This window comes from Bombina bombina, chromosome 1 (genome assembly GCF_027579735.1).
Source record: "Bombina bombina isolate aBomBom1 chromosome 1, aBomBom1.pri, whole genome shotgun sequence".
NCBI classification, from domain to species: domain Eukaryota; kingdom Metazoa; phylum Chordata; class Amphibia; order Anura; family Bombinatoridae; genus Bombina; species Bombina bombina.
The window spans coordinates 392371226-392398017 of NC_069499.1; the positions used below are offsets into that span (position 1 = coordinate 392371226).

A 26792-nucleotide genomic window follows, 5' to 3' on the forward strand; every position below is an offset into this window, starting at 1 on the left:
TCAAAACAGCCAATAGGATTAGAGCTACTGAAATCCTATTGGCTGTTCAAATCAGCCAATAAGATTTCAGTAGCTCTCATCCTATTGGCTGATTTTGAAAATTTCAGCCAATAGGAGTTCAAGGTACCCCAATAAATATGGGGTATCTTGAATGCAATCTTCAGTGTGCGGCGGATGATCAAATGAAGAGGAACCTCCTCGCTTTCGCCGAGGATCACCGCCGCTGATGACTGCCGCCGAGGATCACCACTTCAGAGAAGACCGCTAAGGACCTCCGCTCCGCAGATTTAGGGGTTAATAATTTTATTAGATAGTTGGGGTTTTGGTTTTTTTCTTAATACTTAGTACGTTTTTTTTTAAAAAAAATACTTATTGCGGGCGTTTAGGTTTATTTTTTAATACTTATTGCAGGCGGTTATTTTTTTTTTTAATACTTATTGCATGCGGTTAGGTTTATTTTGTTTTTTTTAATACTTATTGCGGGTGTTTTTTTGTTTTTTTTTGTAATGCTCCGTTTGCCTTCGCTGTATCCCGGTGGATTCCGAAAATGGCAGGGTGGATTCTTTCACCACCTTGACAATTTTGGAAGCTGCATCCAGGTGAATTATTTTGGCTGCGTGCGCAGCCAACATTCTGTTGGCTGCCTCGCGCTGCCAACATTCCTTGCGCAACTGCCGACGACGTCGGAGGCATTACAAACACGATTATAGTATAGATAGATATGTATACTGTATATGTATATATGTAAAACACGATTGCGCAACACAATATTGTAAAAATATAAATACTGAGAACTCAAAAATGTAAAACACCGGCGCATGAAAAAAGTTGAACATATTCTATAGACTTCAATGGAGTGTGAAAACTGCAAAAAAAACAAAACACCACCCATACTCGCACGCTAACCTAACCGCACTTATTCAAGAGCGCTAAAACCCGACTTGAAATATGAATATTTAACATTCGACTGTTCTTCACATAGATATATACTGAAATATTTTTTTAAGAATAAATAGAACATATTCTTCTGATGATTTTTTGGTAAAATATATATTTTATTATATACAGTATATATATATATATATATATATATATATATATATATATATATATATATATATATGTTTACAGTACATACATAGTTAAAACCATTATTAAATATTAAAATTGAATAAAAATTGATTTTCATGTTTTCAGATATTTGACTGCAAAGGGCTCCAATGCGTACACCCACCCACACACACACACACACACACACATATATGTGTGTGTGTGTGTCTACATATGTATTTGTGTTTATGTGTATATATGTATGTAAATACATATATACACACATAAATAAATCTGTATACACATCTATACATACAGACACATATTTAGACATGTCTATGTATGCATATATATGTTAAAGCCCTTTGCAGCTCGTTTTCTTCATAAATGGAATGAGTCCACATCTGCATTCATTACATTTGGGAAAATCAGAACCTGGCCACCAGGAGGAGGCAAAGACACCCCAGCCAAAGGCTTAAATACTCCTCCCACTCCCCTTATCCCCCAGTCATTCTTTGCCTTTCGTCCCAGGAGGTTGGCAGGGAAGTGTCAGAAGTTTTCGATAGTCTCTTATGGAGGGTAGTACTCTTCGACATGGGACTCGAGTTTTAAGTAGTCCTGTCAGCCTCTCAATGAGAGCATGGGTGAAAGTTAGAGTCCGGAGATGCAGGGAGAGTCTTTCTGCAAAACCATCCCGACTCCTATTAACAGCTCCACAAGCAATCAGCGTTGAGTTTCACTGCCTGCTTTTCTCTCGAGTCCATGGCAGAAGCGACGCTACTATCTGTCACACTTGAAGGGCCGTGTTCCTGTTCCCCGGCGTAGATTCCGGTAAGATCGTTTCATTTTACTTTCATCATGGATGTATTGTAATAACAACTGTTTATCCGCGAGGGGCTACAACCTTTTGGGGATAACTTTAACATAGGGTCTCAGTGAGACTACTTTTTGTATCATGGAATCAAGGGTTAATATCTCCTGAGGGGGGTTATTGAACAGGGGGTTTATAAACATGTTTATGGGATTCTGTCTGCTACTGTGTAGTGTTGCTTCGGTTCATGGCTATTTTGAAACATAACGGCCTATGTCTAGTGACGCAGCCTTTATGGTTGGACGGGCTTTTGCATGGACTGCATGGTTTACCTTGTGACCAGGCGTGGCCACATTTTGGCTCTCCATTTCCGCATTCCTGGCGACGGCGAAATCCTGGTTCGCTGATGTCTGGTTCCCTGGAGATGGTGAGTGCCCCAGCCGTTGGGGGTGTAAGGTGCCGTTTAGATTTTTCTTATTTGTCCATTTTTTATTCAATATCCCAGTTATGGAGGATTCTGATTTTTGTGGAGACGGATGTCTCTGATTCAGACTCTACTTCTTGCGAAGAATATGAATTGGCCCGGGTGATACATGCCCATCAGTTATGTTTTGAATGCCGTTTTAGAGTGCTCTGTTCCTCAGGATCGGGGAATCGGGTGCCCACTGAGCCCATCCGCCTATGGGGATTCTATTTCTCACGAGGCGAGTTCCTTGCCACCAGCTCTTACTACGCATGCAGGTAACCCAAACGCTACTTATCCTTCTATGGAGTGTGGCCTGTTTCCACCGGAGGTTATGACACGGTTCCGCATGGCCATTTCTATGGTGCTGGCGCATCTGCACCTCCCGGGAGTGTGCTTACAATATTGTCCGTGTTCCGTTAACCGGGGCTCATCAGGTGTAGGATCGCCTGGTCCAGTTCAGCCCTCCGAGGGAGCGACTGCCCCTGAGGCCTCAGGGTGGTCAACCTTCGAGGGCCGGTGTTTTCTTTTGTCCCGGCGAAGGTATTTTGCGCCTTTCGTTATAGACTGTTGCGTCTTCGTGTTCTTCTGAGGCACGTTTTGGCCTTGCTGGAGGATCCCACTCTTAATGGGTCTGGGGATTCTCAGTCTTACTCTTCGACTGGCTTGCTTGCATAGACATAAGGGGATGAAGTAATCTTATAGTCTTTGTTTTTTGTGTATCCTTTTCCAGTTCTGAGCTTGGAAGTCTCGGACCCCTGTTGGGCTGGTCCTGCGGGTCTGTCTGTTCTTCCTGGGCGATAACCTATGGGTTGCCTTATCTTTTATTTTCTCTTGTAAGATGTATCGAGTCCACGGATTCATCCTTTACTTGTGGGATATTCTCCTTCCCAACACGAAGTGGCAAAGAGAGCACACAGCAGAGCTGTCCATATAGCTGCCCCTCTAGCTCCACCCCCCAGTCATTCTCTTTGCCGGCTCTAAGCAATCAGAAGGGTAAAGTGAATGTGGTGTTAGAATTGTAGTTTTTATTTTCTACAAGCAAGAGTTTGTTATTTTAAATGGTACCGGTGTGTACTATTTACTCTCTAGCAGAAGGGAGATGAAGATTTCTGCAGGGAGGAAGATGATTTTAGCATGTTGTAACTAAAATCCACTGCTGTTCCCACACAGGACTGAGGAGTACAAGAGAACTTCAGTTGGGGGGAACGGTTTGCAGGTTAGGCTGCAATGAGGTATGTTCAGTCATTTATTTCTAGACAAGACTGTGATAATGCTAGAAAAGACTGTTTATATCCCCATGAGGGAAGGGTAAGCTGTATTCAGAGACTAAGTATGGAATTTCAAGCTTACATAACAGGGCTAGTTTATGCTGGTTGACACTACTTCAGGACAAACGGTTTTTATTGAAAATATCGTTTTTTGAGACACTTTGAAGGTTCCTTTGGGTTTCTTTCAGGGGTTGTTACCCACATGGCTATTATTAAAACACTTGGGAGTGTTTCTTTAGGCCTCACAAGCACCGGCGTGAGGTGGGAGGGGCCTAATTTCGCGCCTCAGATGCGCAGTTATTTTGGCTAGAAGTTCAGGCTGTTTCACATGGAGGGTCCTGCTGCAGTTTGAGGGCCTATAAGAAGCTTTTTCCCCACAAATCTGGTTCCTAAGGGCAGGTAGTGCCCCAGCAGAGCTGTGGCAAGGTGCTGAAGATTCTTTAACCGTTTTTTTGGCTACTGTCGATCCGGTTTGGGCATTAAGGGGTTAATCGTTTTTGTTGCTAGTGGTGCAATCTTACTAATGTTTAGGTACATACTGTAAAAATTTCGAAAAGTTTGCTGCATTTTTTCACTGTTTTGCAAAATTGTATGCCTTTTTTATCTCTTAAAGGCACAGTAACGTTTTTTTCAAAGTATGTTTTTACTTGATTAAAGTGTTTTCCAAGCCTGTTTGTATTACTACTAGTCTGTTAAACATGTCTGACACCAAGGAAAATCCTTGTTCAATGTGTTTAGAAGCCATGGTGGAACCCCCTCTCAGAATGTGTCCCACTTGTACTGATATGTCTATACACTTTAAAGAACATATTGTTGCACTTAAAAATGTGGCCCAAGATGATTCTCAGACAGAAGGTAACAAGGTTAACCCGTCAACCTCTCCCCAAGTGTCACAACCAGTTATGCCCGCTCAAGCGACGCCTAGCACCTCTAGTGCGTCTAACTCTTTTACCTTGCAAGACTTGGCGGCAGTTATGAATAATACCCTCTCAGTGTTTTTATCTAAACTGCCCGTGTTACCTGCAAAGAGTGATAGCTCTGTTTTAAGAACAGATAATGAGCATTCTGACGCTTTAGTAGCCGTATCCAATATACCCTCACAACACTCTGAAGTGGGGGCGAGGGATGTGCTGTCTGAGGGAGAAATTTCCGATTCAGGAAAGGTTTCTCCTCAGACAGATTCAGATACTTTGGCTTTTAAATTTAAACTAGAACACCTCCGCTTATTGCTCAGGGAGGTATTAGTTACTCTGGATGACTGCGACCCTATGGTGGTTCCAGAGAAATTGTGTAAAATGGACAAGTACCTAGAAGTTCCTGTTTACACTGATGTGTTCCCGGTCCCTAAGAGGATTGCGGATATAGTTACTAGGGAGTGGGATAGACCAGGTATTCCCTTTGTTCCCCCTCCTGTTTTTAAGAAAATGTTCCCCATATCTAACCCCATGCGGGACTCGTGGCAGACGGTCCCTAAGGTGGAGGGGGCTGTTTCTTCACTTGCTAAACGCACAACTATACCAATTGAAGACAGTTGCGCTTTTAAAGACGCTATGGATAAAAAATTAGAGGGTTTACTTAAGAAAATTTTTGTTCAACAAGGTTTTCTTCTCCAACCTATTGCATGCATTGTTCCTGTAACCACTGCAGCTGCTTTCTGGTTCGAGGCGCTGGAAGACGCGCTCCAGACGGAGACCTCATATGAGGATATTATGGACACAATTAAGGCTCTTAAGCTGGCTAATTCTTTTATCACAGATGCCGCTTTCCAACTAGCTAAGCTAGCGGCAAAGAATTCAGGTTTCGCCATTTTAGCGCGCAGGGCGCTATGGCTAAAGTCCTGGTCGGCAGATGTGTCGTCAAAACTATTGAACATCCCTTTCAAAGGAAAGACCCTCTTCGGGCCTGAATTGAAAGAGATTATTTCAGAAATCACTGGGGGAAAAGGCCATGCTCTCCCCCAGGACAAGTCCTTCAAGACAAAGAACAAACAAAATAATTTTTGTTCCTTTCGGAATTTCAGGAGCGGTCTCGCTTCATCCTCCCCTGCTGCAAAGCAAGAGGGTAACGCTGCACAACCCAGGACAGCCTGGAAACCTTACCAGGGCTGGAACAAGGGTAAACAGGCCAAGAAGCCTGCAGCTGCCTCCAAGACAGCATGATGGATTAGCCCCAGATCCGGGACCGGATCTAGTAGGGGGCAGACTCTTTCTTCGCTCAGGCCTGGGCAAGAGATGTACACGATCCCTGGGCCTTAGAGATTGTATCCCAGGGATATCTTATAGAATTCAAGGACTCCCCTCCAAGGGGAAGGTTCCACATTTCTCGTCTGTCTTCAGACCAGACAAAGAAAGAGGCGTTCTTACGCTGTGTAGAAGACCTACATACAATGGGAGTGATACACCCAGTTCCAATTGCAGAACAAGGGCTGGGTTTTTACTCAAACCTGTTTGTGGTTCCAAAGAAAGAAGGAACTTTCAGACCAATCCTGGATCTCAAAATTCTAAACAAATTCCCATCATTCAAGATGGAGACCATTCGGACAATCTTACCAATGATCCAGGAGGGTAAATATATGACCACCGTGGATCTAAAGGATGCCTATCTGCACATTCCTATCCACAAAGATCATCACCAGTTTCTAAGGTTCGTCTTTCTGGACAAGCATTACCAGTTTGTGGCTCTTCCTTTTGGGTTGGCCACTGCTCCCAGAATTTTCACAAAGGTGCTAGGGTCCCTCCTGGCGGTTCTAAGACTGCGGGGCATAGCAGTGGCGCCTTATCTAGACGACATCGTAATTCAGGCGTCTACTTTCCAAAGAGCCAAGTCTCACACGGAAATCGTATTGGCCTTTCTGAGGTCTCACGGGTGGAAGGTGAACATCAAAGAGTTCTCTCTCCCCCCTCACAAGAGTTTCCTTCCTAGGAACTCAGAAATATTTTCATATCTACCGAGTCTATCAGACGGAGATCAGAAAGTTAAAACTCTTAACCACTTGCTGAGTCCTTCATTCCATTCCTCGGCCATCTGTAGCACAGTGCATGGAGACAATCGGACTAATGGTAGCGGCAATGGAAATAGTCCCTTTTTCACGGATACACCTCAAACCACTGCAACTATGCATGCTCAAACAGTGGAATGGGGATTATGCAGATATGTCTCCTCAAATACAGCTGGACCAGGGGACCAGAGATTCTCTTCTCTGGTGGTTGTCTCAGGATCACCTGTCTCAGGGAATGTGTTTCCGCAGACCAGAGTGGATCATCGTAACGACCGACGCCAGTTTGTTGGGCTGGGGTGCAGTCTGGGACTCCCTGAAAGCTCAGGGCTTATGGTCTCGGGAAGAAGCTCTTCTCCCGATAAACATTTTGGAACTGAGGGCGATATTCAATGCGCTTCAGGCATGGCCTCAGCTAGCTGCGGTCAAATTCATCAGATTTCAGTCGGACAACATCACGTCTGTAGCTTACGTCAATCATCAAGGGGGACAAGGAGTTCCCTAGCAATGACGGAGGTAACCAAAATAATCAGGTGGGTGGAGGATCACTCCTGCCATCTCTCAGCAATTCACATCCCAGGAGTAGACAACTGGGAGGCGGATTTTCTAAGTCGTCAGACTTTTCACCCGGGGGAGTGGGAACTCCACCCGGAGGTATTTGCCCAGCTGACTCAGCTATGGGGCACTCCAGATTTGGATGTGATGGCGTCCCGTCAGAACACCAAACTTCCTCTTTACGGGTCCAGGTCCCGGGATCCCCAGGCGGTGCTGATAGATGCTCTAGCAGCGCCTTGGTCCTTCAATCTGGCCTATGTTTTTCCACCGTTTCCTCTCCTCCCTCGTCTGGTTGCCAGAATCAAGCAGGAGAGGGCTTCAGTGGTTCTGATAGCGCCTGCGTGGCCACGCAGGACCTGGTATGCTGACCTAGTGGACATGTCATCTGTCCCACCATGGACACTACCAGTGAGGCAGGACCTTCTAATACAAGGTCCTTTCAAGCATCCAAATCTAATTTCTCTGCGTCTGACTGCTTGGAGATTGAACGCCTAATTCTATCAAAGCGTGGTTTCTCTGAGTTGGTTATTGATACCCTGATTCAGGCTAGAAAGCCTGTCACCAGGAAAATTTACGATAAGATTTGGCGAAAATATATTTTTTGGTGTGAATTCAAAGGTTACTCATGGAGTAAGATTAGGATTCCCAGGATATTGTCTTTTCTCCAAGAAGGATTGGAGAAAGGATTGTCAGCTAGTTCCTTAAAAGGACAGATATCTGCTTTGTCTATTCTTTTCCACAAACGTCTGGCAGAGGTACCAGATGTTCAAACATTTAGTCAGGCTTTAGTCAGAATCAAGCCTGTTTATAGACCTGTGGCTCCGCCATGGAGTCTGAATTTAGTTCTTTCAGTTCTGCAAGGGGTTCCGTTTGAACCTTTACATTCCATAGATATTAAGCTTTTATCTTGGAAAGTTTTGTTTTTGGTAGCTATCTCTTCTGCTCGAAGAGTATCGGAGTTATCTGCTTTACAGTGTGATTCACCTTACCTGGTTTTCCATGCAGATAAGGTAGGTCTTCGCTGCATACCTTTTCCAAATTTTACAAATTCGATACTTTTTGCTTCTTTTTTCGAAGGCTATCTTTGGGAGAAAGGTTTTACAAGCAGTGGTGCCTTCCGTTTAAGGTACCTGTCTTGTTCCCTCCCTTCATCCGTGTCCTAAAGCTTTGGTATTGGTATCCCACAAGTAAAGGATGAATCCGTGGACTCGATACATCTTACAAGAGAAAACAGAATTTATGCTTACCTGATAAATTACTTTCTCTTGTGATGTATCGAGTCCACGGCCCACCCTGGCTATTAAGTCAGGTAGTGTTTTTGTTTAAACTACAGTCACCACTGCACCCTATGGTTTCTCCTTTTTCTTCCTAACCTTCGGTCGAATGACCTGGGGGGTGGAGCTAGAGGGGGAGCTATATGGACAGCTCTGCTGTGTGCTCTCTTTGCCACTTCCTGTTGGGAAGGAGAATATTCCACAAGTAAAGGATGAATCCGTGGACTCGATACATCACAAGAGAAAGTAATTTATCAGGTAAGCATAAATTCTGTTTTTCTCCGGTGAGGATGATTTTTATTTGGTCTAAAGCTCATCATGTTGTGTGATGTTTCCTACGGGAACTTTCTTCTCTGGAATTGATACTCACGATTTTGTGGTCGCACTGTTTACTTTTACAAGAGTGAGGACGTACTAGTCCTATGTTCTGTCTGACTGATCTTTATCCCTCCATCTCGGGGGAGACTCTATGTGACCTTGACAGTGCTGGGGCCCTTTGGTTCAGACTGGTCCTGACTGGGTACAAATCCTTCTGTCTTTGAGGCCTAGTTCAGACACGTGGCACCTTTTTATGTCCGACTGGTCTGGTGAGGGCGTCTAGTGATCACAATATGATTTGTGTTGTTTACAAGCTTCAACTAGCATCCTGAGAGGACTTGATGGTCCGTGGTTGCTTAGGGGCATGGGGTATTGGTTCAGTCCTCATTCGCTTTTCAATCTAGTGGGCCGGGACTCCGTTGAGTTCCGCGGGAACATGCTCAGTCGTTTCCAAATTTTCCGGTAACTAGAGTGTTCCTTCCCGTTGTGGGTTGGAGGCCTGGAGGATTTACGTTCTTCATACCACCGTTCTTACGATTTTGCCTTTCATGGTCTGTTTGGAAGTGTCCTTTTAGGACTTGTTCCTTTTAGAGGTTCTCTTCCTTTGGGTTGAGACTTTCTGGACTTCGTCCGGTTTTTCTGGCAGCTTTGGTGCTTAATTAGGAAGTGAAGGCCGTGAGGCTCTGTCTTCCTTTTGGACTCTAGAGATATTGCGTGCCTTTGTCGCGGCCTAGCACCTGGTTGGGGGGGGTTGTTGACCTCCGGCCAAGGGTGTTTTCTTCCCTTTGGGCTGGGAATTACAAGTGAGTCCTGTACCCATTTTCCGGGTTCCCCGGTTATCATCCCCTGTGAGGTCTGATTGCTTCAGGTGGGGTAACTTGTGTTCCCTGGGGGTGTCGTTCGTTCTAGGACGATTCTGGGTCCAGGGTTCTGGTCTTGAATCCTTCTTGGATGTCTGGAGACTTATTATCCTGTGGACTGGTTTGGGACGACCCAGTTTTTTCAGGGACCCTATGCTGCGACATAGGGGCTAGCTCATTGAGCTTGCAAGCAGGAAGGCCAGAGTTCTTATCCCCCTTTGGGTACTAGTTATAAACTTTAAGGCCTGACTTGTCCTTCGGACGGAGTGTGCTCCTTTTGTTAGGGAGTTTTTTCTCTGTTGGGTCAACAGTGGTGTCTGAATGATTTTTCATTTGGTCCGTGTTTTGATCATATTATGGCTTCATGTCTTGTGGACATGTACGCTGTTCTTATCTGTGCCCTTCCCTTTTGATGGGATAATGTGTGTTTCTTATGAGCTGGGGTTTCCTCTCTCTGGAGGGTCATTGCCCTGCCCTGTGTGTAGGAGGTTGGATCAGGTGGCTTGTTCTGTTCCAGGTCCTAGGGGGTTCTCCTTGGGAGTGCCTTATTTTGGAGGAATGGATTGACTTGGCACCCGAGCTCTGTTGGGGTGGGTGAGTCCCCCTTTTTTCTTTCCATTCCCTGAGGGCTTGTGGTTGGAGTATTTCTATCCCCTCTGTCTATCGGACATGTCTGTCGCTTGGGCTGGTCCGGTGTTGGAGCAGGATCTGAGATATGTTGCTCTGCTATTTAGTCCTCGGAGCATTTGAGGTACGGTAAGCCTCTTTGAGGTTTCTCCTTTCTCTATAAAGATTTGTGGAAAGGACTGGTGGCTCTTAGATAGCCTGCAACGTTATCCGCTGGTTAGTGGATACTTAGAAAGCAGCTGAAGATAGGATCCTTCAGATTGCTATTTGCCCTGCAAGTATTTAAGTTTCAGAGTCATTTTTAGATGACTGCAGCGTGCAGTGTTTTTGCTTCAGGTGTTGTTCGTCAGACCTATCTGAGCTTGCTGCACGAGGTTTCGTTTCTGAATATTTCGGTATTCTGAGCTACCTTTTTGCGACTTGAGGACCTTCGTTTTCAGTTGCTTTCTAGAGTTGCACTGTGTTAGGGGAAGATCCTCTCTCTGTTTCAGACTCCCGGCCTTTTTGGTTTCTGTATTTCTGGGGTCTGGGCGTTGCCTCCCCTTGTTTCTATGAGACTGGTTGGGTCTTTGTTAGCCTGACCCGGTTTCTCTGTTTTTTTGCTCTGTGTTTGTGCCCTTTTTAGGTTTTTTTTTCTGGAGTTCCTTATGCTAGCTGTACAGCTAGCTCAGCATACTAATGCACTGTGGTGCACTGGAGCAAACCGAGGGTTGCAAGTTCGATCCCCGGCGAGGTCTACTCAGCCTTTCGTCCTTTCGAGGTTGATAAAATGAGCAGTGCCTTGAGTCCCTTAAGGGGGATTAGCCGTGCTTTTCAAGTACAATCATGTTTTCTCCATGTCTTTTCTTCTTTGTGGAAGAATACGGTAATTTGTTCCCTTTCTTTTGTAAGGGGTGTGTTGTTTGGAGACCAAATGCTGGGCAACGATGTCTCTTGGAGGCTGTTGACTCAGTCGAGTCTAGTTCCTGCGGTCTCTAGCAAGGCTTGTGGACTATCTGCAAGTCAGTGTCCTTGGGCCTTTTCCTTTTTTTTTTAAAGTTGTTCTCGGCTTCGGACAAAGCAGGATTTTGTTGGGTAGGGGTTTTCAGGCCTGGTGCCCTCAGAATGGGCCGCCTCTTGTTCCCTCCCATTTTTGCATTCAGTGTCCTCTATAGCTTGGGTATTGTTTTCCCAAAAGTAATGAATGCAGCTGTGGACTCCTATTTATGAAGAAAAACATAAATTATGCTTACCTGATAATTTTCTTTTCTTCAGATGGAAAGAGTCCACAGCTAATTTTTGTTCTTCTGGCACCTTTTCACTTTGATATTTCTTCTACTGTTCCTTGTTCCTCTGCAGAATGACTGGGTGATGAGGGGAGAGGGAGGAGTATTTAAGCCTTTGGCTGTGTTGTCTTTGCCTCCTCCTGGTGGCCAGGTTCTGAATTTCCCAAAAGTAATGAATACAGCTGTGGACTCTTTCCATCTGAAGAAAAGAAAGTTATCAGGTAAGCATAATTTGTTTGTTTTTTTTAAAAACACCTTATACCATCTATCTTTGAGCCCTTATAACTTTTTAATATTTGTTTTTAATAATTTTTATCAGACAATGTTTATATGAGTGTAACTGTACTTTTACATGTATTTATGTTTTGTTGCATGCAACTTTTTATTCTTCCCCTAACCTTTACGTGAGTTCATAACACGTTTATTTTCAACTTGTAATACTCACGCAAATGGACAGAAAAAACAGATATCACCCGCACGCTACAGCTAACTCGCCACTCTTAATCTAGCCCTATATTGGTTAGATTTCGATTTGCAATCCTTGAGTTGTAATTTTTTTAATGATTCTTTTTATTTTAACAGAAAAAATGCATGAAGTTACTTTTAAAGATAAAGAAAAGGAGCATTTGACCAGACTTCAGGATGCTGAGGAAATGAAGGTAAAATTTTTGTTCATGGCTTCATACTGACTTGTGTTTAAAACAAAACGAATACATATGATATATACTGTGGTAAATTTAGCCCTCTCATATTATTAGATTAATATAATTTCTACAAGATGATCAGTAACAATAAAAAAATTTTTTTTATTAAATATGCTTTCTCTTTCACCATAAATGTGTGATAACAGCTTGACGAAGCAATTAATTTATTTTCATTATTTGTTGCCAGAATTTTTTCCCGATGTAGACAAATGAGTCAGGAAAGGGTTAAAACCAGAAACAAGAGGGTTATCATAATACAGAACCATCTTATAAAGATGAAGAACTCAGTAACATAGAAACATAGAATTTGACGGTAGATAAGAACCAAAAAGGCCCATCAAGTCTACCCATATTACATGTTACTTTTTCCTTAGGATAGCCTTATGCATGTCCCAGGCATTTTTAAATTCCTTTACAGTCTTTGTGTTTACCACCTCAAATGGAAGTTTATTCCATGAATCCACCACCCTTTCTGTAAGAAAAAATGCTTCCTCAAATGTCTCCTGAATCAGCTACCCTCTAACTTTAGATTGTGACCCCTTGTTTTGGCATTTATTTTTTTGTGAAAAATGCTTTCAGCTTCTATTTTATTAAGTCCCAGTAGTTTGTGAAACTTTTATTTTAATTAGAAGTTTTTTAATTATTAAACTGATTTAAAAAAAAAAAAAAGCTAATTATATTATTAATTTATATGGCAAGAATTCTAAACAAGAAAATATATGTGATCTAAGCAGCTGTATTTTCCAAATACCTTTCTACCCAAATTTCCCTTAAAAAAAGTAAATATGGGGATATAATGCACAGTAATGCTGAATAAGATCTATGTAGACCATTATAATCAAGTATAAAGCAGCAAAAAAAAATGTATATACTGTCTGCATGCATAGAAAAATCAGGCCTAAATGTTACTAATATTACAAATAAATTTTTCATGATTCGAATATAGCATGTGATTTTAAACCACTTTTCATTTTACTTCTTTTATCCAATTTGCTTCATTTTCTTCTTAAACGGGAAGAGTCCACAGCTGCATTCATTACTTTTGGGAAATCAGAACCTGGCCAGCAGGAGGAGGCAAAGGCACCCCAGCCAAAGGCTTAAATACCTCCCCCACTTCTCTCATCCCCCAGCCATTCTTTGCCTTTCGTCACAGGAGGTTGGCAGAGAAGTGTCAGAAGACTGAAGATCTCTTATGGAGGGTAGTACTCTTCGAAATGGGACTGGAGTTTTAAGTAATCCTGTCAGCCTCTAAGTGAGAGCATGGATGAAGGTTAGAGTCCGGAGATGCAGGGAGAGTCTTTCTGCGAAACCATCCCGACTCATATTAACAGCTCCTTGGCAATCAGCGTTGATGAGTTTCGCTGCCTGCCTTTATTTACTCAAGTCCATGTCAGAAGCGAGGCTACTATCTGTCACACTTGAAGGGCCGTGTTCCTGTTCTACGGCGCAGATTCCGATAAGATCGTTTCATTTTTTGTCGATATGTGAATGTAATGTTAACGAAAGAAGTCAGAGTCCCAGTGGGACTCCTTTATCTTATGGAATCAAGGGTTAATATCTCTTGAGGGGGGTCTTTAATCATGAACAGGGAGGACTTTAATCATAATAATATGTGACGGCACCTGTAGTCCTCTTTAAAGGGACATGAAACCCAAATTTTTTCTTTCATGATTTAGAAAGAGCATACAATTATAAACAACTTTCAAATTTACTTCTATTATATATTTTGCTTCATTCTCTTGATATTCTTTGCTGAAAAGCATATCTAGATATGCTTAGTAGCTGCTGATTGGTAGCTGCACATAGATGCCTCCTGTGATTGGTTCACTGTGTGCATTGCTATTTCTTCATTAAAGTATATCTAAAGAATGAAGCAAATTAGGTAATAGAAGTAAATTGGAATGTTGTTTAAAATTGTTTTCTCTACCTTAATCATGAAAGAAAATGTTTGGGTATAGTGTCCCTTTAAGTCAATGACCCATAAATATCAGTATTGCACCAATGCTTGACAAAGTACACAAAATTATATATGTGACTGTAATGCGACTTTTAACAAGTTCTATGGGTCTCCCAGTCCCACTCACCTCACCACCAAAGTTCCGGTCCGAGGGTAACACTTGCCCTCAATTCACGTAAATGGCCTGTCCACAGGGTGCGATATCAAACTGCCACCATCCAAGAATAATGATCAGTCAGGTGTTAACCAGACCAATGCTTCCTGATCTGTGGTCGACTCCGCTCCCCTCTCTGGCTCACTTACTAATGGCGTGTGACGTAATCAATCCTCTCAGGTCGCTGAATACTTCCTCCTTGATTCCATTGGTTGCTTTGTGAGGTGGGTGGGACCACTGGGTGCATGGAACATCCGAAGTACAAGAGTGCAAACCTCAGTTTCAAAGATCCATGGAAAAACAAATGATGAGGTGCACCTAACGACCCGGGTGTCATAAAAGATAGGCTTTATTGTAGAATTCTTTAAAACATCCAAAATGTAAAAAAAGACAAAATGATATCAAATGGCAAATGTGAGCTGTTAGTACTCCACTCCAAGGACTGTCTTCTGACGCGTTTCGGCTCCAAATGCCGTAATTGTAGTTTTGCTACGATTACGGCATTTGGAGCCGAAACCCATCAGCAGACAGTCCTTGGAGTGGAGCACTAACAGCTCACATTTGCCATTTGATATTGTTTTGTCTTTTTTGACATTTTGGATGTTTTAAAGAATTCTACAATAAAGCCTTTATGACACCCGGGTTGTTAGGTGCACCTCATCATTTGTTTCTCCATGGGACTTTAATCATGTGTGTTATTTGATTCTGTCTGCTAATGTGTAGTAATACTTGGGCTCATGGCTATTCAGAACATAATGGCCTTATCAGTATAGATTTGCGCACCCTTTTTGTGACTTGCACGGTGCACTTCGTGACCGGGTGCGGTTACGTTGTATTGCACTTCAATATTCTGTTTGAGTGATGACGGAGAGAGTCTGCTCGTTAGTTCTCTGGTTCACAGGAGGTGGTGAGTGCCCCAATCATTGGGGGTGTAAAGAAAGGGTACCGTTTAGTGTTTGTCCATTTTTTCAATCCCAAAGTTATGGAGGATTCTGGTTTTTTTTTTAGACACGGATATCTCCGATTCGGAGAATGCTTCTTGTGAAGAATATGAAATGGCCCGGGTTATCCATGCCCATCAGTTATGTTCTGATTGCCGTTCTAGAGTATTCTCTTCTCCAGAATCAGGGACCTTAGAGTACGTTGAGCCATCCGCCCCAGAGGATTCCATGTCCTGTGAGGCGCGTGCCCCAGAACATTTTTTTGCTATGCAAACAGGTGTCCCTATGGCCATTACTCCTTCTCCGGAAGGCGGCTTGTTTCCTCCAGAGTTAACGGCACGGTTCCGCATGACCATATCTATGGCGCTGGCTCATTAGTATCTCCCAAGTGAAATATTTTTAAGGTACTGTCTGTGTTCTGTCAACCAGGGCCCGTCGGGCATGAGATCGTCTGATTCAGTTTGGACTTCTGGGGAAGCGATGGTCTCTGAGGCTTTAGGGGCCCCAACATTGGGGCCGTCAACCGTTATAGGCTGGCGCGTCTTCGTGTTCTACTAAGGCATGTTTTGGCAGTGCTGGAGGATTCCAGTCCTAGTGGGCAGAGAGATCCTCGGCCTTCTGTGCCGGATGGCAAGCTGGGTTAGACGTTTAGGGATGAAACCAAGCTCCTTGACGTCTCCATTTTTTCTTTCTTTTATGTAGCGGTTCCAGTTCTGAGCTTGGGAGAATGGGGCCTCTGATCGGCTCGTCCGGTTAGCATGCCCATCTTCCTTGGGTGTTCACCCGCAGGTGCTGCCTTACTTTTATTTTGATCCGGTTAGGATGTGTTTGATTTGTTTTAATAAGCTCATGTCTGATATAATTTCCGTTTTGGGAACGTTCTTTCTCTGGAACTGATACTTGCAATTTTGTGGTAGCGTGGGCACTTTCTCGGAAGTTGCGCACTTTTTGTTAAGAACATAGTTATGTTTCTAGTACATATTATCGAACCTTCGGGTTGAATTTTCTTGGACCTTGGACAGTTCTGGAGTGTCCTTGTACCAGGCAGGTACTGGTCGGGTGCTGGCTGCTGTTCCTTGGATTCATGTCACCCACGTGGTGCTGATTATCCTGTCAGATTCTGGATGTCACTTTGGCCTATTGATGCGGGCCCCGGGCTCGGATCCTACTGCGAAGTATGGGACCTAGTGCTTAGACCCAACACTTCTGGAAAGAGGGTTGTGTGCTCCAATCCAAGTTGGCTTTTCCTTGCAATTGCTTTGAATACTTGACCGACTTTTTTAAAAGACATTATCATGGTTTCTAGAGGTCCCTTTGGACTCGGAACCATAGTTTTCCTTTAGAGTTTGGAGATCTGAAGGTATACCGGGTGGTGAACGATTTGCTTTTTCACTTTCGGTGTCTTCCGGATGTTGTCTCTTGTGGCCTAGTTGCATTACTTTTTGTGGTGGGGGAGACTCCTTTTCTTCCCGTTTTGGGTTGGTTCATCTGTGTCTGGAAATGTGGGCATGTCCTTCCTTTTCTCAGCTTCTCACTTGCTCTAGTACTTGGAGCACAAAGGGGTGGATCACCCTGTCTTTGTTGCCAGGAGCTGCGAGGCTCCCATTGTTATTCCTGTTACAGGGATTTCCGGGTGACTGATCCTGTAAGGATCTCTGGAGATATGTTGTCTCCTCAATCTAAGAACTGCCCATTGTAATACCGTGGTCTTTAGACTCTCAGGTGCTATCCTTCGACTTTGTAGCAGATCTAGCCTTTTGGGCTTGCGGAGAGGTCCGGGGTCAGATACAGACCTTCGCCTTTTTTGGGGTCAAGAAAATGGGCTTAATTTATCTACACCGGCGTGTAGATCAGGTAGTCAAGCCTGTCTACAAAGGATTATCTTACGATCCAATGCTACCGGTTTTTTTTCCCCAGACTTTTGGGTTTTGAGGCTGTTGCTGGTACACTATGTCTAAGGACTTTATATGGTGGAAGACTCTGTCTTGGGTGCTCTCCTAACCATAGGAGGCAGCTTATGGGTTCCTCAAAAGGTTAGATCTTTTGATCGGTCCAGTTTCTCCAGGACTCTGACTTAGGACTATGTCTCTTGCCTGGAATCGGCATAGGCGCTTCAGTTTAACCTTAGGGTTTGGATTTCCCGCGTGTCCCTTTGAAGGTAGCAGGGTTCCTTACTCTCATGGGAGATTGATATCTTCCGGAGGTTTGAGTTGAGGTTTCTCTGACGGGTTCCTACTTGCCTTCTGGGGCATCTAAGGCTTCCTTGTAGACTTTAAGTTGTTGTATCCACAGATTTTTGAGTTCTCTTTCTTCCATTGTTGGATGGTCCTTTGGATTTTTTATTGGGTCCTCTATTCTCCCTCCCGGGGGTAGATAGAGGTTCTTGTCCTTTTAGGTCAGGGGTATGTTTTGTGGGAGTTGAGAGCCGCAGGGCTGGCTCCTCAGAGGCTTTTGTGCTTAGCTCGGCTTTGCAGGTTGTGTAACTGATGAGCAGTTACCTGGGCTTCTGTTTTTTTTCCCTTTTGTCGTTTATAGTTTGTGTTGGGTAATTTCAGGCTGTGGTGCCTTTCGATGGGGCCGCCTTTTTGTACCCACCCTTTGTTTGAATTCAGTGTCCTCTATAGCTTGGGTATTGTTTTCCCAAAAGTAATGAAGGAAAAACATAAATTATGCTTACCTGATAATTTTCTTTTCTTCTGATGGGAAGATTCCACAGCTCCCCGCCCACGTTTTATCTATGAGGCGGCAGTAAATTTTTGTTCTTCTGGCACCTTTTTCACCCTGATATTTCTCCTACTGTTCCTTGTTCTGTTGGCAGAATGACTGGGGGATGAGGGAAGTGGGGGAAGTATTTAAGCCTTTGGCTGGGGTGTCTTTGCCTCCTCCTGGTGGCCAGGTTCTGAATTCCCAAAAGTAATTAATGCAGCTGTGGACTCTTCCCGTCAGAAGAAAAGAAAATTATCAGGTAAGCATAATTTATGTTTTTCTTGGTATTCTTTTTGAAGTAGCAGCTATGCGCTACTGAGATCTATCTGAAGACATCTGGTGGACTAATGAAATGAGGCATTTTTGTGCAGCCACCAATCAGCAGCTAGTTCCCAGTAATGCATTGCTGCTCCTGAGCCTACCTAGATATGCTTTTTAGCTAAGGATACCATGCAAATGTAGCAATTTAGATAATAGAAGCAAATTTGAAAGTTGTTTAAAATCACATGTTCTGTCTGTATCATTAAAGAAATATTTTGGGATATATTCAGGAATTATTTGAGATATTTCAGTACACAAATGATACAAGATACCAGTCACACAAAATGAGCTAGTCTCATTTCCAGTATGGTGCCAGCACAAAGAGCTTACATCACTGGTTACATATGTGTTATCACCAGATAAAAGCAATGCCATCTTCTTGCATATAGGATGATTTCTTAAAGCTTCTGGAGTCATTTAAAGGGGCAGTAAACACTTGAGATTTTAATATAAAATGTTTAGTTATGCATAGTAAAAGAACTTTGCACTATACTATTATTATTTATTTTGCCCTCTCATCATATAATTTGGCTCTGAAAAATGTGGACTTTCTAATTCTCAGAGCTGGAAATACATACTGCTAACCCTGCTACTTTTATTTCCCTAATTGGCATGATTAGATAACACCTTCAAACTAAAACACTTACTATTGTCACAATGACCTTTGCTAGACTTGATGGTGGATGGAATTTGGTAGTTGAAAACAACTGCAGCAAACATACAAGATATTAATTTATTTTAAAAAGATTTGAGGTGGTTGATATGTTATTCTGTAGCACAACAGCAGAAACATATTGTATTTACAAGATGCTTATTAAATCTTTAACTTTGTCCTTAACCTTCATCCTGAAGACTAATCACATTAATGAATGCTGCTACTGTACTGAGTAAAAAATATAATGTAATGTGCCAGTCTTGATCAATAAGTTCTAATGCTGTCATAGGAAGAAAACACTTTGACCCATTAAATATTTTTTTTTTTTCAAGAGAGTACCACTTCAGCTCAGTACATTTCTGTAAACGATGATGTAGCAGTTTCTTTATAAATGGAAAGAGTCCACAGCTGCATTCATTACTTTTGGGAGTTCAGAACCTGGCCACCAGGAGGAGGCAAATACACCCCAGCCAAAGGTTTAAATACCTCTCTAACTTCCCCTATCCCCCAGTCATTCTTTGGTTTTCGTCCCAGGAGGTTGGCAGAGAAGTGTCAAATCACGTTTTGGCTCTCCATTTCCACATTCCTGACAATGTGGCGACGGAAAATTTCTGGTCCATTGGTGTCAGGGTCCTAAGAGGTGGTGAGTGCCCCAGCCATTGTGGGTGTCAGGTGCCGTTTACAGTTTTCTTATTTGGTCCGTTTTTTTGTATTAAATATCCCAGTTATGGAAGACTCTGATATTGTAGAGACGAATGTTCTGTTTCTCGTGAGGAATACGAATTGGCCCGGGTGATACATGCCCTTCAGTTATGTTTAGAATGCCGGTTTAGAGTGCTCAATTCCTCGGGATTGGGGAATCATGGGGCAGCTGCGCCATCCGTCTCTGAGGATTCAATTCCCCGAGTGGCGAGTTCCCTACCACCAACTCTTACTACACATGCAGGTAACCCAGATTTTGCTTATCCTTCTCTGGAAGGTGGCTTGTTCCCCCCCCTGGAGGTAATGGCCGTTTTTGCATGTCCATTGTTATGGCACTGGCGCATCTGCAACTACCAGAGGTGTGTTTAAGATATTGTACGTGTTCTGTTGACTGGGGCTTTTCAGTCATGGGATGACCTGCTCAGCTCTCCGGGGGAATGACTGTCCCTGAGGCCTCAGGGGGTCAACCTTCAGGGTCGGGGTTGTCTTCTGCTCCGACGAAGGAATGTTGTGCCTTTCATTATAGACTGGCGCACCTTCGTGTCCTTTTGCGGCACATTCTGGCGTTGTTGGAGGATCTCATCTTTAATGGATACGGGAATTCTCAGTCTTCTACTTCGACCGGCTTGCAGAATTAGCTAATAGGAGGATGGAATAATCTTCTTATAGCCTTGTTTATCAAGTATCCTTTCCAGTCCTGAGCTGATAGAACATGATCCTGGTCCTGCTGGTATGTCTTTTCTTGGGCAATAACCTACGGGTTGCCTTAGCTTTTATTTTAATCCGGTTTGGATGATTTTTTTCTTTGAGCTCATGTTTATGTTTTTCCTTTGGGAATTTTTCTGGAATCGATACTCACGACTTTTAAATTGCTCAGTTTACTTCTACGGAAGGTTATTTATTGTGATGACATGTTAGTCCTATGTTTATTTTCCATTCCTGGGGATGACTGTTTGCGGCCTTGACAGTATCGACCCTGAGTTTCAGGCTGGTCCTGATGGGGTTCGGACCCTTCTGTATTGCGGCCTATTTCAGTCAAGTGGTGCCTTTTCTGCCTGGCTGGTCCGTTTGAGGTGCCGAGTATTTTACATTATTATTTGTGTTATTCCTTGTTTTACTTTTACAAGTTCAGATAAGCATCTTCTGAGGGCCCGCGAGGCGGGGGGGATTGGTTTAGTCCTTGTTAGCCTCTCTAGCTGGTCGACTGGGACTCGGTGAAGTTCTGCTGCGACACACTCTGTTTTCCGTCATTTCGTCAGGATTGGGAGTGCTTCCTTCCCCACGTGGGATGGAGGGTGGAGGACTCAGGGCCTCCTTGCTGCCGGCCATGACGGTCTTGCCTTTCAGGGGCTCCTTGGAATTGGAATTGTTCCTTTTGAGGTTCTTTTCCCTCGAGTCGAGATTTCTGGGCCTTGTCCATTTCCCCTTAGCGGTTTTGACCGCCTCATGGGGAGGGCCGTGTGGTTTTTCCTTCTTCTGGAATTTATTGTTTACCTATCAGGGACGTGTTGTCTCTTTTTCTTTTGAGCTTCGTTTAGGGATTTTGTTATACCGGGGTTTGGGATGCTCTGCATTCTTTTTCCTTGGATGTGGTCACCTGGTTGCGTACTCTGAGGAGATATGGAGACTTGACTTTGTTCTACTCGCTCTTCGAGTGTCTTTGTTCCTCAAGGTTCTCCCTTGGTCTCTAGAGTCTTGGCTTGCCCCTGTCATGCTCCAGCTCCTTTTTGGAGTGGACTCTTGTAGGGGGTGTTCTCTTCCTTTTGGGTTGAGATTTGTGAGTGAGTCTTGTTCCTGTTCTTCGGGTTAGTCCGATGTGTTCCCTGTGAGGTCTGAATTTTCAGACGGGGTATTCGTGTTCCCTGGGATGTTGTTTGTTTTAAACAATTCTGTGGCTCGGGCCTATAGTTTGGTTTGGGATCTTTCTGGATGTCTGGAAACTTTTGATCCTGTGGCTGGTTTGGGGCGATCCAGTTTCTTCCAGGGAACATAGGCTATGGCCTAAGGACTGGCTAGTTGAACCTGCTAGCAGCTTGACCAGGTTTCTGGGCGCTTTCGGGTTCATTCCTTTTGGCTTGCTTTGTCCTTTTGAATGATGTATTCTCCTCTTCAGGGGGAGTTTTTCTGTGTTCGTCAGGACGTCTGGATGATTTTCAGACTATGGCTCATGTCTTGTGAACATGTGCGCTGTTGTTATATGTGCCCTTCCCTTTCGGGGGGGGGGGGGTTGTTTGTCCTTCTTATAGAAGGGTTTTTTTCCCTCTCTCTGGAGAGTTGTTGTCCTGTCCTGTGTGCAGGAGATTAGAACAGGTGTGTTTATCATGTAAGGGTGAGCAATTTGCTCATCTGGGGCTTGTTCTGTTCCATCTGTGGAGATTCGAATCTCTGTGTTAAGACAGTCTGTTATGCTGGGTAATCATAGGGACATTTCCTGTGGGGGAGTACCTTTTTGGAGGAGCTCTTGGGTTCGCACCCGAGTTCTGTTGGGGTGGCCGAGTTCATACCATTCTGTCCTTCCTTAGGAAAGGGATATGTTGGTGGGCTCCACTGTTTCAAAAGTTTTGATCCCAGGCAACAGTTCCCGCTTTTTAATATGAAGTATGCTTCTGGTGTCTGCTAGCTTTCCAAAGCAGAAGTTTGTTAAAGGTTGGTGATTGGGGTCCTTTCTGTTCCCCTGTTTTTCAGACCTGCATGTCACTTGGGCTGGTCCGGTGTGGAGCAGGCTCTGCGATCTGTAGGTCGTCCTCGGGTCTTTGAGGTCCGGTGAGCCTCCTTGAGGTTCTGTGCTTTTCCAAATTCAAGTTATTTGAGAGGACTGACGGCTTTTGGATAGCCTGTGATGTGCCCACTGTTAGTGGATGTTTAGCAGTCTGTCGATAGGGTTGATATCTCTTTTCAGCTGCTCCTACTTGCCTGCAAGTATTATATTTCAGAGTCAATCTGGTATGACTGTGGCGTGTGGTGTTGTCTCAGGTGTTCGCTTATTTGGGTTTGCTGCACGTGTTCGATCTCTAAATATTTCGATATTCTGAATTGGCTTGTGACTTGTGGACTCTGTCTTCAGTTGTCTTTTAGGGTGCAGTTGCACTGTACTTAGGAGAAGGTTTTTCTTCTTGGTTTCAGGTTCCCGGTTTTAACCTTGTGGTTTCTGTATGTTCCGTGGTCTGGGCGTTGCCGGCCTTGTTCTTATGACCGGTTTAGGTCTCTGTGGGCATGGCTTGGGCTCCGGGTTCCGAATTTTTCTTTTGGAACTGGTTGCACCCTATTTATGGGCTTTTCGAGAAGGCCTTAATGTTTCTCCCATGTGTTTTCGATAGTTGATCCCTTTCTCTGGTAAGGGGTGTGTTGTTGGGGACCGACTGCTGGGCGGCGGTGTCTCCTGGAGGCGTGGTGGCTCAGTCGAGTCTATGTCTGCGGCCTCTAGCTAGGCTTATGGACTATCTGCGGGTCTGTGTCCTTGGGGGCCTTTCCTTTTCAAGTTTTCTCGGCTTCAGACGAAGCAGGGTTTTTTGGGTAGGGTTGCAGGCCTGGTGCCCTTAGAATTGGCTGCCTTTTGTACCCTCCCGTTTTGCTTTTAGTGTCCTCTGTGGCTTGGGTATTGTTTTCCCAAAAGTAATGAATGCAGCTGTGGACTCTTTCCATTTATGAAGAAAAACATAAATTATGCTTACCTGATAATTTTCTTTTCTTCAGATGGAAAGAGTCCACAGCTCCCCGCCCGTGTTTTTTTTTTTCGGTGCGGTGTCTTATTTTTATTCTTCTGGCACCTTTTAACCCTGGTATTTCTTCTACTGTTCCTTGTTCCTCGGCAGAATGACTGGGGGATAGGGGAAGTGGGAGAGGTATTCAAGCCTTTGGCTGGGGTGTCTTTGCCTCCTCCTGGTGGCCAGGTTCTGAATTCCCAAAAGTAATGAATGCAACTGTGGTCTATTTCCATCTGAAGAAAAGAAAATGATCAGGTAAGCATAATTTTATGTTTTTATGATCACTCATGATCAGATGCCTTCATTACTGGCAAAATACTTTCCAAGTGATCCTTCAAATGTGGGAACAGGTAATAGTCACTGAGGGCAAGATCTGATGAATGTCTCATCCCTGTTTATGCTTTGTGCAATTTTCTTATCAAGTTGCCATAGTAGTCACCTGTTGTGGTCTCTCTGCATTGCAGGAAGACAATCATCAAATATGTGCTTTTTGTCTCAGGATCAAAATGGTGTATCCATGACCAATCCATAGTGACTAATCTCATATATATTGCCAAGTTTTGAATTCTTCTCAAAAGTTTTTGTGAACTCACTATCTGACGCTTTCTTGTGATTTGCAGTCAATTTTCAGTGTATCCATTGCACTGACAATTTCCTTATGTCTAAAACAACCACTAACATTTACTATACTGTGCCATATGACACCTCTGTGGACTAACCCACTTTGCATATTGATTATTGATCATCAGGGTCATAAATTTACTCCTTTTTCACATGAATCTCTTCCCATCTTAAACCCCCTATCTACTATTTTTGTGTGTGCAGTAATATAGAACATACTCTCATAATGTATCACTCATATCGTTACAGCTTTTCTGTTGGAGTTAAATTGTTTAATCAAGTATTTAATGACTGCTCAATATTCACTTTATTCCATTTACTCCATTTTTATATTCCATTCACTTTATTCCATTTACTCCATGTTATATGCCTGAAATGTACATTATTTTAAAGGGATATGAAACTCAACTTTTTTCTTTCATGATGTAGAAAGAGCATGCAATTTGCAACAATGTTCCAATTTACATCTATCATCTAATTTGCTTGATTCTCTTGATATTCTTTGTTGAAATTAATATCTAAATTGGCCCAGAAGCTACAGATTGGTGGCAGCACATAGATGCCTCGTGTGATTGGCTCACCCATGTGCTATTTCTTCAACTAAGGATATCTGATAATTGAAGCAAATTAATTCATATAAGTAAATTGGGATGTTTAAAATTGTATTCTCTATCTGAATCACAAAAGAAAAAAATTGTGTTTCATGTCCCTTTAAGTGTGCAGAATTCATAACAATATACTTTCACTGTAGTAATTTAAACATACAGCTTCCCAATGACAATTAGGACTTAATGATCTACCTTCATAATTAAATAAATTTGCATTTTTATTTCAAATGTATGTTTAAAAAGTATTATCACTTTACATACAATTTTATATTTTAAACTCACAATTGGTTTGCTAACAAATTATTACAGATACAAATCCACAAATCCAGAATTCCAAAATGAAAACTTATTCTGAAATCCAAACTTTTTAATTAATGGTTTGTTTTTTTTTAAATTAAAATGATAAAAAAAATCACTATTTCTCCTTGCCTGTAAGTCACAATCTTCTCTGCATATGTCTTTGTTTTGTTTTTGTTTTCTAAAATACAAATAGTCTATATTTATTTAAAACAGATTTTACCTTTCTGATTACATTACTACTAGTACTACAAATTCAAAAGTATTAAAAAAAAATATAAAACTAGCTTACACTTATAAGCTGTATTATGACGTAAATATTGCTTAAATAACACAAGATATTTTTGTTTACACTTGGTCCAAAAATCAAAACCTTTTCTGGTCCCAGGCAGTTTGGATAAAGGGTTTTCTACCTGTAGTAACTACCTTTTAAATCATTTCTGTTGCAATTTGTTTCCTCTCAAATCATTACTAGGTCAGTACTGAATAAAAAGTTTCCCTACCACTTTCCCCTAATTTACATTTGCAATAATTTTTATACATATATTCTTTGTATTTACTTGATGCTGAATTAACTGTATACTAACATTAGTCTAATATTTATAGTTATTTGTAGTAATATGTTATGTTTTCATTCTAAATAAGAAAACCTTGGAGCAACAAATGGAGGGTCACAGAGAGGCTCATCAGAAGCAACTGTCCAGGTTGCGTGATGAAATTGAAGAGAAACAGAAGATAATTGATGAACTGAAAGAGTAAGTTTGGGCATTTGGAGATCAACCTATTTGTTTTTCCTTTTAAAACACTTAGCCCGTGCATTAACTGCTCTAGAAGTAAGGTTTTTGTGCACGTTTGGTAGCGCTCGTATTAAAAGTAAAAAGTTTTTGCTTGCACGCTAAACCAAACGCACGCAAAAAGCATTGTACTCGTGCACAAACCCGATTTAGTGAATCAGTTAAAAAGGAAATGTTCCTTTTCTATCTCGTGTTTTGTCCCCTATAAATTTAAAATATAAGCTTCACAATAGCATTTGTAAATGCATTGGATCTTTTTCTTTACTTTTTAATTCCAACATTTATTCTTTTTTTCCAAGAATTACAAATAAACAATAAAAAAAAAACTAGAAATATTAAGATCACTGTTGATGTCAAAAAAGGTTCTTCAATAGATGAAGTCAGCTCTTAGCATTAATGCATAGACTAGTGACTAATATCTGAAAAATATTAGTTAAATGTAGCTCCCTTTTTAAAGAGGAAGAACAAAAATCCAAAGTTTCACATTATTAGATAGTGTAAGTGCCCTTTCTGCTTGGTACCATGTTTAATTACCTTTGTGGTGTGTCCACCTTTCCCCTCCAAACATTTTATATTATATACTTTTGTGATTGTACAATAATATATTTTGTGTTTAATAATTTATTATTAATTTATTTATATTTAAGACCAAAGTATGACTTATTGATGTTTAATTTTTTAGCTTCACTTTTGCTCAGTTTCATGAAGGGTGCCAGTACTTACATTTTTATGCAGGAATAGCAGTTTCACCTACTGTAACATGGAAGCTTGTCTGTATGTATCTGAAGCAGTGTAGTGTGTATTTTTGGTACCTGTGCAGCACTGAAGTCTCTCATAACTGTTTGAGAGATAATGTCCCTCACCTATTTATGCACCTATGTACATAGGCATTAGGTTTAGGCTGATGATATATGCATTTGTATTGATAATTAATTTATGGACAGTGATGCCCTTTATCATGCATCATTTTTTACAGGTGTAGTAGCACACTTGCATTATATTATGTTTTGTGCTGGGGACATATACCCCCTTTCATTTTCCAGCCTAAGCTGTTGTGCTGGGGCTGTGTCACTGGGAGCCAAATGCTGCCTCTAAAACTAATTATTGGGATTTACCTTTCAAGGCCAATATGTCACTTG

General features: G+C 42.4%; 1 protein-coding gene across 1 annotated transcript in view; it reads left to right on the forward strand.

Annotated features, from left to right (window-relative positions):
• KIF5C (kinesin family member 5C) overlaps positions 1-26792 on the forward strand; it is a 350079-nt gene that overhangs the window by 234477 nt on the left and 88810 nt on the right. The window contains exons 18-19 of the mRNA XM_053698287.1: positions 12072-12148; positions 25505-25614. Of these exons, the coding sequence (XP_053554262.1) occupies positions 12072-12148; positions 25505-25614 (187 nt within the window). The remainder of the gene's footprint in view (positions 1-12071; positions 12149-25504; positions 25615-26792) is intronic.